This window comes from Mirounga angustirostris, unplaced genomic scaffold, assembly GCF_029215605.1.
Source record: "Mirounga angustirostris isolate CCGP_5_RB_7025 unplaced genomic scaffold, mMirAng1.0.hap1 SCAF_1, whole genome shotgun sequence".
Lineage (NCBI taxonomy): Eukaryota > Metazoa > Chordata > Mammalia > Carnivora > Phocidae > Mirounga > Mirounga angustirostris.
The window spans coordinates 190,998,893-191,014,066 of record NW_026991709.1 but is presented as its reverse complement, the minus strand read 5'-3'; the positions used below and the strand labels follow the sequence as shown (position 1 = coordinate 191,014,066).

Sequence of the window (15,174 nt, the reverse complement as noted above, 5' to 3'; positions counted from 1 at the left end):
ATGAAGGAGTATAATTTTACTGAAGATAGACTGTGGTATGTTAAAAGGTATACTATAATCCCAAGGAAACCACAAAAAGAATAAAACAAAAAAAAATTACAGCTAGTAAGTCAACAAAGGAGATAAAATGGAATCATAATACATACTCAATTCAAAGAAAAAGAAAATGAGGAAATGGAACAAAAAACAGATGTGCAAAACAGAAAGCAAGTTGTAAGACAGTAGATTTAAATATAACTCTATTGTCTCATTGAATGTAAATGGTCTAAACAATTTCACTACAGGCAGCAATTATCAGATTGGATAAAACAAAGAAGACCTAACTATATGTTGTCTATAGAAATACAGCTTAAATATAAAGATACAAATAGGTTAAAAGTAAAAGTATGAAAAAATATATACCATGCTAACACTATTCAAAAGAAAGCTGGGGTCTGTAATAGGATAATACAAAATAGATTTCAGAACAAAGGACAGACCAGGGATTAAAAAAAAAAGTTAAGTCAATTCATTAAGAGGTCATAATAGTCCTAAACACTTACACATATAATAACAGAGCATCAAAACACGAACAAACATTGATAGAACTGTCAGAAGCAATCTCCATAGCTAAGAGATTTTAAACCTCTCTCAAAAATCAATTGAACAAGTACACAGAAAATCAATTAGGATAATAGTATATAGACTAGCTTGACCTACTTGACATTTGTAGAACATTCCATTCAAAAACAGCAAAATACAGATTCTTTTCAATGGCATATAGAACATTTGCAGAGATAGACCACATTCTAGGCCTTAAAATGTCTCATTTATAAAATTTCTAGAAAAGGAATAGTTATGGAGACAGAAAGCAGATCAGTGGTTGCCTGGGGCTGGGAATAGGAATAGGAATTGACTAAGTAGGCACAAGCAAGGAAACTCTGAGATGATGGAAGTGTTCTAAAACTGGATTTTGGTGATGGTTGCACAATTGTATAAATGTACTAAAAATCATCTAACTGTATTCTTACAATCAGCCAATTGCATAATAATTACCTAATAAAGCTGGGGAAAAGGGAAATTTTCCAGATAAACAAAAACTAAAGAAGTTTATCATCACTAAACTGGCCTTACAAGAAAGAAATATTAAAGAGACTTTTTTTGAGCTGATAAGAGAAGGCACTAATTAATAACATAAAACATATGAAAGTAAAAATCTCACTGGAAAAGGTAAATAGTAAAGGTAGTAGATTCAATCACTTCTAAAGCAAGTATGAAGGTTAAAAGACAAAAGTAATAAAATTAATTAAAACTACAATAGTTAAGGGATGCATAAAATATAAATATGTAAAATGTGACATCAAAAATATAAAATGGGGTTGTAGTAAAAAGATAGTTTGGAATGTGTTCAAATTTAAGCTGTTCTCATCTTAAAACAAACTATTATAAACACAGGATGTTATATGTGAACCTCACAGTAACCACAAAGAAAAAAACTCCTGGTAAATACCACAAAGAAAATGAGAAAAGAACCTAAACATAAAACTAAAGAAAGCTATCATACCACAAGGGAAGAGAGAAAAGAGAAGAAAGAACAGAGAGGAACTAAGAAAACAGGCAGAAAACAATTACAAAATGGCAGTAAGTACATGCTTATCATTAATTACTTTAAATGCAAATAAACTGTCCAATCAAAAGACATAAAATGGCTGAGTGGATTAAAAAAAAGGACCCATCTCTATGCTGCCTACAAGAGACTCAATTTAGAAGTAAGGATACACGGACTGAAAGTGAAGGGATAGGAAAAGACAGCCCATGCAAATAGAAATGAAAAGAAAGCTGGTGTAGTTATACTCATATCAGACAAAATAGACTTTAAAACAAAGACTACAATAAAATACCAAGAAGGGAATTACATAATGATAAAGGGGTCAATCCAGCAAGAAGACACAACATTTGTAAATATATATGTACCCACTGTAGGAGCACCAAATATATAAAGCAGATATTAACAGACCTAAAGGGAGAACTTGACAGCAATACAATAATAGAAGGGCACTTTAATACCCCCACTTACATCAATGGATAGAGCAGCCAGAGAGAAAATCAATAAGGAAACACTGACCTTAAATGACACATTAGACCAAATGGACTTAGTAGACACATGCAGAAAATCCCAGCCAAAGGCAGAATACACATTCTTTTCAAATGCACTTGGAACATTCTCCATGACAGATCACATGTTAGGCCACAATAAATTCAAGAAGATTGAGATTATAGTATTTATGTATTTATTTTAGAGAGAGAGAGACCGAGAGAGCACGAGCAAAGGAGGCACAGAGGGAAAGGGAGGGAGAATCTCAAGCAGACTCCCTGCTGAGCATGGAGCCTGATACAGGGTCAATCTCACAACCCTGAGATCATAACCTGAACAAGAACCAAGAGTTGGACACTGAGCCGACTGAGCCACCCAGGCGCCCCAAGATTGAGATTATATTAAGCATCTTCTTTGACCACAATGGCAATAAAACAAGAAATCAATTACAAAAAGAAAACTGGAAAAACCACAAAAATGTGGAGATTAAGCAACATGCTACTAAACCAATGGGTCATCAAAGAAATCAAAGAAGAAATTTAAAAATATATGAAGACAAATGAAAACAGAAATATGACACACCAAAATCTATGCAGTGCAGCAAAAGTGGTTCTAAGAGGGAAGATCACAGCAATAAAGCCTACCTCAAGAAACAAGAAAAACCTCAAATAATCTAACTTTAAACCCAAAGGAACTAGAAAAAGAAGAATAAACGAAGCCTAAAGTTAGTAGAAGGAAAAAATTAACAAAGATCAGAGTGCAAATAAATCAAGACTAAAAATAAATAAATAAAAAAGATCAGTAAAATTGAGAGGTGGTTCTTTGAAAAGATAAACAAAATTGACAAACCTTTAGCTAGACTAACCAAGAAAAAGAGAGGGCTCAAATAAAATCAGAAATGAAAGAGAAGTTACAACTAAAGTTACAATTATACCACAAATAATCATATGCTAATGAATTGGACAACCTAGAAGAAATGGAAAATTTCCCCAAAATATAGAATCTTCCAAGATGAATCACGAAGAAATAGAAAATCTGAATAAACTGATTACTAGCAAGGAGACTGAATCAGTAATAAGAAACTCCCAACAAACAAAGTCCAGGACCAGGTAGCTTCACTGGTGAATTCTACCAAACATTCAAAGAAGACTTAATACTTACCCTTCTCAAACTCTTCCTTCAAACAAAAGATTGAAATCTTGTCATTTGTGACAACAGGAATGGACCTTGAGGGTATTATGTTAAGTGAAATAAGTCAAAAGGAGAAAGACAAAAACAGTACAATTTCACTCATATGTGGAATCTAAAAATAAATAAATAAGCAAAACAAAAACAAACTCATAGACACGAAGAACAGATTGTTAGTTACCAGAGGGAAGGGGGTTGTTAGTGGGTGAAATGGGTGAAGGGGGTCAAATGTATGGTGATGGATGGCAACTAGATTTTTGGAAGTGATCACTTTGTAATAAATACAGTTGTTGAATTTTAATGTTGTACATCTAAAACTTATATAATGTTACACACCAATTTTAACTCGTAAAAAATGAAAAACAAAAAAACCCACAAAGAACAATGGCAGTGAATAGAAAACAGTAACATATATGGTAGCTATTAATCCATTTATATAAATAATCACTTTAAATATCATTGGTTTCAATACATCAATTAAAAGACACAGATGGGGGGCGCCTGGGTGGCTCAGTCGTTAAGCATCTGCCTTCAGCTCAGGTCATGATCCCAGGGTCCTGGGATCGAGCCCCGCATCAGGCTCCCTGCTCGGCAGGTGGCCTGCTTCTCCCTCTCCCGCTCCCCCTGCTTGTGTTCCCTCTCTTGCTGTGTCTCTCTGTCAAATAAATAAATAAAATCTTAAAAAAAAAAAGACATAGATGGTCAGAGTGGATACAAAAAATGAGACCTAACTATATGTTGTCTACAAAAAAACCATTTTAAATATGAAAAGAGATAGATTAAAAGAAGAGGGATGGAGAAAGAAATACCATGCTAACATTAATCAAAATAAAGCTGGAATAGCTATAGTAACTTCAGACATAGATGACTTCAGAGCAAGGAAAATTATCAGGGATAAACAGGGCCATTACATAATGATAAAGGGGTTAATTCTCCCAAAAGACACAGCAATTGTTAATGTACCTTACAAGAGAATGTAAAAATATACGAGAGAAAACCTGACAGACAAGAAAAAATAGACTAATCCACTATTATAGTAATGGACAGATCCAGCAGCAGAAAATCAGTAAAGACACACTTGAACTAAACAGCACCATCAGCTGAATACATCAATTGAATACAATTGACATCTATAGAATACTTTATCAAACAACATCAAAATACACATTCTTCTCACCCTCATATGGAACATTCACCAAGACAGAACACATTCTGAGCCATAAGACACACCTTAACAAATTTAAAAGAAGAGAAATCATATGAAGTATTCTCTCTGACTACAATAGAATTAAACCAGAAATCAGTAACAGAGAGATAGCTGGAAAACCCCAAAATACTTGGCAATTAAACAACACAATTCTAAGTAATGTATGGGTCAAAGAAGTCTCAAGAGAAACAAACATTTAGAATTAAATAAAAATGAAAACACAACTTATCCAAATTTGTGGGATGCAGCAAAAGTAATGCTCAGAGGAAAATTTATAACCCTGAATGCATTTATTGGATCTAAAATCAATCATTTAGGCTTCCACCTTAAGACACTAGAAAAAGGGCGCCTGGGTGGCTCAGCTGGTTAAGCGACTGCCTTCGGCTCAGGTCATGATCCCGGAGTCCTGGGATCGAGTCCCACATCGGGCTCCCGGCTCAGCGGGGAGCCTGCTTCTCCCTCTGACCCTATCCCCTCTCATGCTGTTTCTCTCTCTCTCTCTCTCAAATAAATAAATAAATAAAATCTTTAAAAAAAAAATAAAAAAAAAAAGACACTAGAAAAAGAAGATCAAATTAAATCCAAAGCAAGTAGAAGTGAAGAAATGATAAAAATCAGAGAAGAAATTCATGAAATTAGGGGTGCCTGGGTGGCTCAGTCACTTAAGTGTCTGCCTCCCACTCAGGTCATGATCTCCAGGTCCTGGGATCGAGCCCTGTGTTGGGCTTCCTGCTCAGTAGAGTCTGCTTTTCATTCTCTCTCTCTCTCAAATAAATAAAATCCTTAAGGGCGCCTGGGTGGCTCAGTCGGTTAAGCAACTGCCTTCGGCTCAGGTCATGATCCCAGGGTCCTGGGATCGAGTCCCACATCAGGCTCCCTGCTCTGCAGGGAGCCTGCTTCTCCCTCTCCCACTCCCCTTGCTTGTGTTCCCTCTCTCGCTGTGTCCCTCCGTCAAATAAATAAATAAAATCTTAAAAAAAAAAAAAAATCCTTAAAAAAAAAAAAAGAAATTCATGAAATTAAAAACAAATCAAGAGGGGAAAAATCAATGAAACTGAAATCTGGTTCTTTGAAAAGATCAATAAAATTGGTTAACCTCTACCCAGGGTAACTAAGGAAATAAAGAAAGAAGACACAAATTACAAATATCAGAAATGAAAGAAGGGCCATCACTACTAATTCCATTGACATTAAAAAGATAATAAAACGGGCGCCTGGGTGGCTCAGTCGTTTAAGCGTCTGCCTTCCACTCAGGTCATGATCCCAAGGTCCTGGGATCTAGTCCCACATCAGGATCCTAGCTCAGTGGGGAGTCTGCTTCTCCCTCTACCCTTCCCCCCTGCTCGTGATCTCTCTCACTCACTCTCTCTCTCTCTCAAATAAATAAATAAAATATCTTTAAAAAAAGATAATAAAACAATATTATGAACTCTATGTCCTCAAATTTGATACCTAGCTGAAATAGATCAATTCATTGGAAGATACAATCTGCCAATATTCACACAAGGGGAAACAGATAATCTGAATAGACTTTGTGTTATTGTACTTGTGCTATCTTAACAAAACACGATAGGCTGGGTTGCATAAATAATGCAAATTTATTTTCTCAGAGTTCTGGAGGCTAGAAGTTTGGATCAAGGTTCTGGCTGACTTTGGTTTCTAATGAGACCTCTTTTCCTCGCCTGTAGACAGCCACCTGCTTACTGTGTCCTCACGTGGCCTTTCTTCTGTGTGCATACGGAGAGAGAGAGAGCACTCTGGTAGCTCTCTTTTTTTAAGGACATTAATTCTATCAGATCAGGACCATACCTTTCTGAGCTTATTTAACCTGATTACTTCCTTATAGGTCTCATCTCTAAATACAGTCACACTGGAAGTTAGTGCATAAACATATATGAATGGGGGGCCCAGCTACACAGTCCATAACTATATCTATTAAAGAAACTGAATTGATAATTAATAACCTTCCAAAACAGAAAGCACCATACTAAAATGGGTTCTGGAGAATTCTACTGAACTTATAAGAAGAAACTCTACAGATTCCTTACAATCTCTTCCAGAAAATAGCAGAAGGAATACTTCCCTAATTATTCTATAAATTCAGTATTACCCTAATACCCAAACTAGACAGAGATAGTATAAGAAAACTACACATCAAATCTCTCAAGAACATGGATACAAAAATTCTCAACAAAATATCAGCAAATTGAATCAAACAATGTATAAAAAGAATAACACACCACAACAAAGTGACATTTATCTCAGGTATGTAAGGCTGTTTCAACATCCAAAAATCAATTAATGTAATCTATCACATCAATAAACTAAAAAAGAAAAAGCACATGATCATATCAGTAGATGCAGAAAATTCATTTGACAAAATCCAATATGCTTTCATGATTAAAATTTTCAGCAAACTAAGTATAAAGGAGAACATCCTCAATTAAAGAACATTCACAAAAAATCCTATGGCTAACATCATACTTAAAAGTGAGAAACTAGAAAATTACCCACTAAGATCAAGAACAAAACAAGAATGTCCCTTTTCATCACTTGTCAACATCATACTGAAAGTCCTGGCTAGTGTAATAAAGAAAAAGAAATTTTAAAATATATAGATTAGAAAAAAAATTAATTTGTCTTTGAGACGACATAATTGTCTATGTAGAAAATCCAAAAATCTGAAAGAATTGGTAAAAAAAAAAAACTCCTAAAACTAATAGGCAATTACAGCAAGGTTGCAGGATACAATGTCAACATACAAAAGTTAGTCACTTTCCTATATGTCAATGACAAGTGGAATTTGAAATTAAAAACATGATACCATTTGCATTGGCACCCAAAAAAGTGAAATACTTAGGTATAAACCTAACAAATCATGTACAAGATCTATAGAGAAAAACTACAAAAATGTGATGAAAGAAATCAAAGAAGAATTAAATAAATGAAGAGATATACCATATTCATGAATAGGAAGAATCAATACTGTCAGGGTGTCAGTTCTTCCCGATTTGATCTATAATTCAAAATGACAGCAAGTTATTTTGTGTATAATTGACAAATTGATTCTAACGTTTATATGGAGGGGCAAAAGACCAAGAACAGGTAACACAATATTGAAGGAGAAGAACACAACTAGAAAACTGACATTACTGGACTTCAAGACTTATATTAAAGCTACAGTAATGAAGACAGTGTTGTATTGGTAAAAAAAAAAAAAAAAAAAATAGACAAATAGATCAATGGAACAGAATTTTGTGGATTTTCGGAGCACTGGGTGGCTCAGTCAGATGGGCGTCTGCCTTCCACTCAGGTCATGGTCCCAGAGTCCTGGGATTGAGGCCTGAGTCAGGCTCCCTGCTTAGTGGGGAGCCTGCTTCGCCCTCTGCCCCTCCCCCTGCTCTTGCTCTCTCTCCCTCTCAAATATACAAATAAAATCTTTAAAAAAAAAAAGAATTTTGTGGTTTTTCTATAAAGTTCACCTTATATGAAGATGCAAAAGACCCAGAATAACCAACACAATATTTAAGAAGAACAAAGGACTGACACTACCTGATTTCGAGACTTAACTATAAAGCTAATTAAGTCAATAATACAAAAGAACAAATATAGATCAGTGATACAGAATAAAGAATCCAGAAATACACCCATATAAATAGAGCTACCTGATCTTTGACAAAGAAACAAAGGCAGTATAATGGGTAATCTTTTCAACAAACGGTGCTGGAACAACTGGATATCCACATGCAAAAAAAAAAACCAAAAACTAGACAGAGACTCTTCACAAAAACTAACTCAAAATGGATCATAGACCTAAATGTAAAATGCAAAACTATAAAATTCCTAGATTACATAGAAGAAAATCTAGGTGACCTTAAAATATGTTAATGATGTTTTAGATATAACACCATAAGCCATGAAAGAAAGAACTGATAAGCTGGACTTCATTAAAATTTAAAAAGACACTGTCAAAAGAATGAGAAGGCAAGCCACAGACTGGGAGAAAATATTTGCAAAAGGCGTATCTGTTGAAGGACTATCATCTAACTCAACAACGAAAATGAACAATTAAACTGATTCAAAAGTGGCCAAAAGACCCAGAAGATATAAAGAAGATATAAAGATGGCAAATTAGCATATGAAAATTTCTCAACATTATGTGCCATTAGCAAATTGCAAATTAAAATGAGATAACACTACACATCTGTTAGAATGGTCAAAATCCAGAACACTGACAAGACCAAATGCTGACAAGGATGCAGAGCAACAGGAACTCTTACTCATTGCTAGTGGAATGAAAAATGGTGTAGCTACTTTGGAAGACAGGTTTTTTACAAAACTAAACATACTCTTACCACATGATCCAGCAATCACACTCTTTGGTATTTAATCAAATGAGCTGAAAAGTTATATGCATATAAAAACTTACACACAAATGTTTATAGCAGTTTTATTCATAATATTCAAAACTTGGAAGCAACCTAAATGTATTTCAGTAGGTGAATAAACTGTGATACATCCAGAGAATGGAACATTACTTAGTGCTAAAAAGAAATGAGCTATCAACCCACGAAAAAACATGGAAAGACCTTAAGTGCATATTATTAAGTGAAAGAAACCAATTTGAAAAGGCTCTATTTCTTTTTTTTTTTTTTTTAAGTGAACTCACAACTCTGACATCAAGAGTTGCATGTTCTACCAATTGAGCCAGCCAGCTACTCTGAAAAGGCTCTATTTCTTGACCTGGTTGGTAGTTACATAATTTTTGCTTTTTAAGAATTCACTGAAGTGGGACACCTGGGTGGCTCAGTCGTTAAGCGTCTGCCTTCGGCTCAGGTCATGATCCCAGGGTCCTGGGATGGAGTCCCACATGGGGCTCCCTGCTCGGCAGGAAGCCTGCTTCTCGCTCTCCCACTCCCCCTGCTTGTGTTCCTGCTCTCGCTATCTCTCTTTCTGTCAAATAAATAAATAAAATATTAAAAAAAAAAAAAAAGAATTCACTGAAGTGTACATGAATATTGTGTGGACTTTAATGTGTGACCCATATTTTAAAAATCTATTAAATATCAAAACACCAATACTATTGTAGAGAAATGTACAAGTAAAATCATGACTTAAACAGAGCAGAAACATGATATCCTTCTGTGAGAAGCCATCCTCATCAATTAGTTTCCCCAGGCAAGTTTTTTAAAGCAAATAAAGAAAAATCAAGTAACTTACAGAAGAAGATTGGCACATAACAAAAAGGAAAACAGCAGCTTGTCCTTCTCAAATAGTGATCGGCATATATTACAATATAAGTTGTATGTGAAGTGGTCATTTAAATATCGTAGGCGCTTTTCCAAAATTTTGGATTTGTTACTGAAAGGTTGAAAAAAAGGCAAACATATTGAGTCAAACAAAACTAAGAAAAAATAAGTAACACACGAATTAACACATAAGTATTCACTGTTAAAAATATGAAACTAAACACACACACACACACACACACACGAGTGCATATAAAACTGGTGAAATCTGCAGGTGCCTTGGTGGAAGTCGGTTAAGCAACCAACTCCTGGTTTCAGCTCAGGTCCTGATCTCAGGGTCATGGGAGGTCACTCTGCAGGGGCTCTGCGCTCAGCATGGAGTCTGCTTGAGTTTCTCTCTGCCCTTCCCTACCATCTCAAATAAATAAATAAAATCTTTAAAAAAGAAGAAAAAAAACTGGTGAAATCTGAATAAGCTCTGTGAATTTCCTGGTTTTGATATTGTACGACAGTAATGCAAAATGTTACCACTGGAGAAACTGAGTGAAGGATACATGGGACCTGCCTATAGATAGTTTTGTGTTTGTGTGCAACTTCTTGTAAATTATAAGTAAAAAACACAGTATAATTCTATGAGAAAATGAAATTGGGTTTATACCATCTATTTTCAAAATTCTAAACTTCTTATTGTATTCCAAAATGACTGAAAACAAATAGTTAATGAAAAGATACCTATATTAAATCCCTATTATGTGAGATTTATGTTGGGCAGGGAACTGTAAGAGACAAAGAAGTATGAAACATTTTTGTCCCAAAGAAACATCAAATCTAGATCAAGATGTATATTTTTTTAAAGATTTTATTTATTTATTTGACAGAGAGAGACACACACACACAGCGAGAGAGGGAACACAAGCAGGAGCAGAGGGAGAGGGAGAAGCAGGCTTCCCATGGAGCTGGGAGCCTGACGTGGGGCTCGATCCCAAGACCCTGGGATCATGACCTGAGCCAAAGGCAGATGCTTAATGACTGAGCCACCCAGGCGCCCCAAGATGTATATATTTTTAAAAAATATATGAAAAGCCAGAAAATATATGGACAAAATGTTACTTCTGGGTGTGGTTATGGCTGATATTTTTCTTCTTTATACTCTTATTTGTTTAAAATTTTGTAATAATCATGTATTATTTTCATTTTTTTTAGTTCAAAAATTTTTCAGTAATACTGAAAGGAATGTAAGATGATACACCCATTCTGGGAAAGTTTGGCAGCTACTTTAAAAAAAAATAAACAAGCAACAACCACATGACCCAGCAATTGCACTCCTGGGCATTTATCCCAGAAATGAAAACTTATATTCACATAAAAACCTGCACAGGCATGTGTAGAGCAGTTGTATTCATAATAGCTAAGAACTGGAAATAACCCAGATGCCCTAGAGTACATCAATATCATGAAATACTTTTCAGCAATGAAAAGGAACAACCTACTGACACACACAACCTGGATGAATCCCCAGAGAATGAAGCTGGGTGAAAAAAAGTCAATCCTTAAAAGTTATATGCAAATATGGGGCACCTGGGTGGCTCAGTTGGTTAAGGGTCAGACTCTTGAATTTCAGCTCAGGTCATGATCTCAGGATCAAGCCCCTGAGCCAGACTCTCCACTGAGCGGGGAGTCTGTTTGAGATTATTTCCCTTTACCCCTTCCTGCCCGTCCCCCTGCTCATGCTTACTTGCTCTCTAAAATAAAGAAATCTTTTTTTAAAAAAAAGTTATGTGCTATATGATTTCATTCTTGAAATAATGAAATTACAGAAATGGAGACTGGATTAGTGGTTGTCAAAGGTCAAGGAGAGGGTAGGTAAGGGAAAGAGTGGATATGGCTGCAAAGGGCAGCATGGGAATCCTTGTGGTGATGCAAGTGTTCCCTGTCTTGACTATATCAACATCCATATCCTGGTTTTGATCTCATACTATTGTAGAGGTTTCCAAGATGTCACCATTGAGGAAACTGGGTAAAGGGTACCCAGGATCGGGACTTGGGAAAAGATGGCAGAGGAGTAGGGGACCCTCCAACCGGTCCCCTGAATAGAGCTGGATATCCACCAGACCACTCTGAACACCCACGAAATCAGCCTGAGATGTAAGAAGATAGATCTGGATCTCTACAAATAGAATATCGCAGGTGGTTGTTTTCGAGGTATGAAGCAAGGAGCCGTGATTCCACGGGCAGATATCGGAAGATAAACAGAAGGGGGAGGGAGCCTTCAGGATCCTGCACCGCCAGTTTGCAAAAGCCTCCCACGCTGGGGATGGGGCACAGACTTGCAGACCGGCAGTGGCAGGGAAAAGACTTTAGGGCAGCCCCCCAACTGAAACCCAGAGCGGTGGGGCCGCACGTGTGAACTGGGGGCGGCTGGCGGTTTTAGAAACACAAAGGGCAGAGACGTGCCCCGACATGGAGGCAAGGACTGGGAGCGCTGTGGAGGGGCGCACAACCAAGGACGCTGCAGTTTATAGTAGCACAGACAGAAACAGAGATAGTGTGGCCTGGAGAGCTCACTGAAGAACAAACTGTGATCTCTCTGCTCTGAGGCAGAGGGTTGGAAATGCTCTCTTCTGCTCTGACTTGTGGAAGAGACGTGGAAAGCCCCCAGGTAAAGCTGCCAGAGAACAAAAGCCCCAAAAAACGGGTTTTCACTGAGCCCACCCCCCCCAGGGGGCAGGGCAACTCTGCCCAAACAGGGTTGCCTGAGTAACAGCACAGCAGGCCCCTCCCCCAGAAGACAGGCTGGGGGAGGTTCCCTATAAAACAGGTGCATCTTGCTTGGGTTGTGGTCAATAATCTGGACTTTGTACGTTCCCTCAACCACCCCTCAACAGAATGACTAGGAGGAGAAACCCCCAAAATAGGAAAGACTCAGAGACTGTGACTTCTGCCATAGATTTACGAATGGATACAGATATAACCAAGATTTCGGAAATGGACTTCAGGGTAACAGTTATGAAGACAATAGCTAGAATGGAGAAATCGATTGATGGCAACATAGAATCTCTAAGGGCAGAAATGAAAGCTGAACTGGCAGAACTTAAAAATGCTATCATGAGATCCAATCTAATTTAGATACTCTAACAGCTAGGGTAAACGAGGCAGAAGAACGAATTAGTGATCTAGAAAACCAATTGATAGAAAAGAAGGAAAAAGAGGAAGCCAGGGAGAAACTACTCAAAATCCATGAAAACAGAGAAATAAGTGACACCATGAAACGTTCCAATTCAGAATTATTGGAATCCCTGAGGGGGTGGAGAGACAGAGAGGACTAGAAGATATATTTGAGCAAATCGTAGCTGAGAACTTCCCTAATCTGGGGAATGAAACAAACATTCGTGTCCTAGAGGCAGAGAGGAACCCTCCCAAGATCAAGGAAAACAGGTCAATGCCCCGGCATGTAATATTAAAACTTGCAAATCTTAGAACCAAGGAAACCATCTTAAGGGCAGTTAGGGGGAAGAGATTCCTTACGTACAGAGGGAGGAACATCAGAATAACATCAGACCTATCCACAGAGACCTGGCAAGCCAGAAAGGGCTGGCAAGACATATTCAGGGTACTAAATGAGAAGAACATGCAGCCAAGAATACTTTATCCGGCAAGGCTGTCATTTAGAATGGATGGAGAGATGCAGAGCTTGATTGGCAGAAACTAAAAGAATATGTGACCACTAAGCCAGCCCTGCAAGAAATATTAAGGGGGGTTCTATAAAAGGAGAAAAGACCCCAAGAGTGATATAGAACAGAAATTTACAGAGACAATCTATAGAAACAAGGACTTCACAGGCAACATAATGACAATAAATTCATATCTTTCAATAATCACTCTCAATGTGAACAGCCTAAATGCTCCCATAAAACGGCACAGCGTTGCAGATTGGATAAAAAGACAGGACCCATCCATATGCTGTCTACAAGAGACTCGTTTTGAATCTAAAGATACATCCAGACTGAAAGTGAAGGGATGGAGATCCATTTTCCATGCCAACAGACCTCAAAAGAAAGCTGGGGTAGCAATTCTTATATCAGGCAAATTAGATTTTAAGCTAAAGACTGTAGTTAGAGACACAGAAGGACACTATACCAATTTTAAAGGGTCTATCCAACAAGAAGATCTATAACAATTGTAAATATCTACACCCCCAACATGGGAGCAGCCAACTACATAAACCAACTGTTAATCAAAATAAAGAGTCATATTGATAATAATACATTAAATGTAGGAGACCTCAATACTCCATTCTCAGCAATAGATCATCTAAGCAGAAAATCAACAAAGAAACAAGAGCTTTGAATGACACACTGGACCAGAAGGACCTCATAGATATATACAGAACAATCCACCCTAAAACAAGAGAATACTCATTCCTCTCGAGCGCACATGGAACTTTCTCCAGAATCACATACTGGGTCACAAATCAGGTCTCAACCGATACCAAAAGATTGAGATTATTCCCTGCATATTCTCAGACCATAATGCTTTAAAACTGGAACTCAATCACAAGAAAAAATTTGGAAGAAGTTCAAACACTTGGAAGCTAAAGACCACTCTTCTCAAGAATGTTTGGGTCAACCAGGAAATCAAAGAAGAACTTAAACAATTCATGGAAACCAATGAGAATGAAAACACATTGGTCCAAAACCTATGGGATACTGCAAAGGCGGTCCAAAGGGGGAAATACATAGCCATCCAAGCCTCACTTAAAAAAATAAAAAAATCCCAAATTCACCAACTAACTTTACACCTAAAGAACTGGAGAAAAAGCAACGAACGCTGCCTAAGCCATGCATTAGAAGAGAAATAATTAAGATTAGAGCAGAGATCAATGAATTAGAAACCAGAAACACAGTAGATCAGATCAATGAAACTAGAAGTTTGTTCTGTGAAAGAATTAATAAGATCAATAAACCACTGGCCAGACTTATCCAAAAGAAAAGAGAAAGGACCCAAATTAATAAAATTATGAAAGAAAGGGGAGAGATCATGACTAAAACCAAGGAAATAGGAACAATTATTAGAAATTATTATCAACAACTATATGCCAATAAATTAAGCAACATGGAAGAAATGGATGCCTTCCTGGAAACCTATAAACTACCAAGACTGAAACAGGAAGAAACTGACAACCTGAATAGGCCAATAACCAGTAACGAGCTTGAAGCAGTGATCAAAAATCTCCCCCCAAAAAAGAGCCCAGGGCCTGATGGATTCCATGGGGAATTCTACCAAGCATTTAAAGAAAAAATAATACCTATTCTCCTGAAGCTGTTTCAAAAAACAGAAACAGAAGGAAAGCTTCCAGACTCATTCTATGAGGCCACATTACCTTAATCCCCAAACCAGACAAAGACCCCTTCAAAAAGGAGAATTTCAGACCGATATCCCTGATGAATATGGATTCC

At 37.1% G+C, this 15,174-nt stretch overlaps 1 protein-coding gene across 1 annotated transcript in view; it reads right to left on the bottom strand.

Moving 5' to 3' along the window:
* The window catches only part of DNAH12 (dynein axonemal heavy chain 12), a 241,211-nt gene that overhangs the window by 38,399 nt on the left and 187,638 nt on the right, over positions 1-15,174 (bottom strand). The window contains exon 62 of the mRNA XM_064594709.1: positions 9,690-9,830. Coding sequence (XP_064450779.1) covers positions 9,690-9,830 — 141 coding nt within the window. The remainder of the gene's footprint in view (positions 1-9,689; positions 9,831-15,174) is intronic.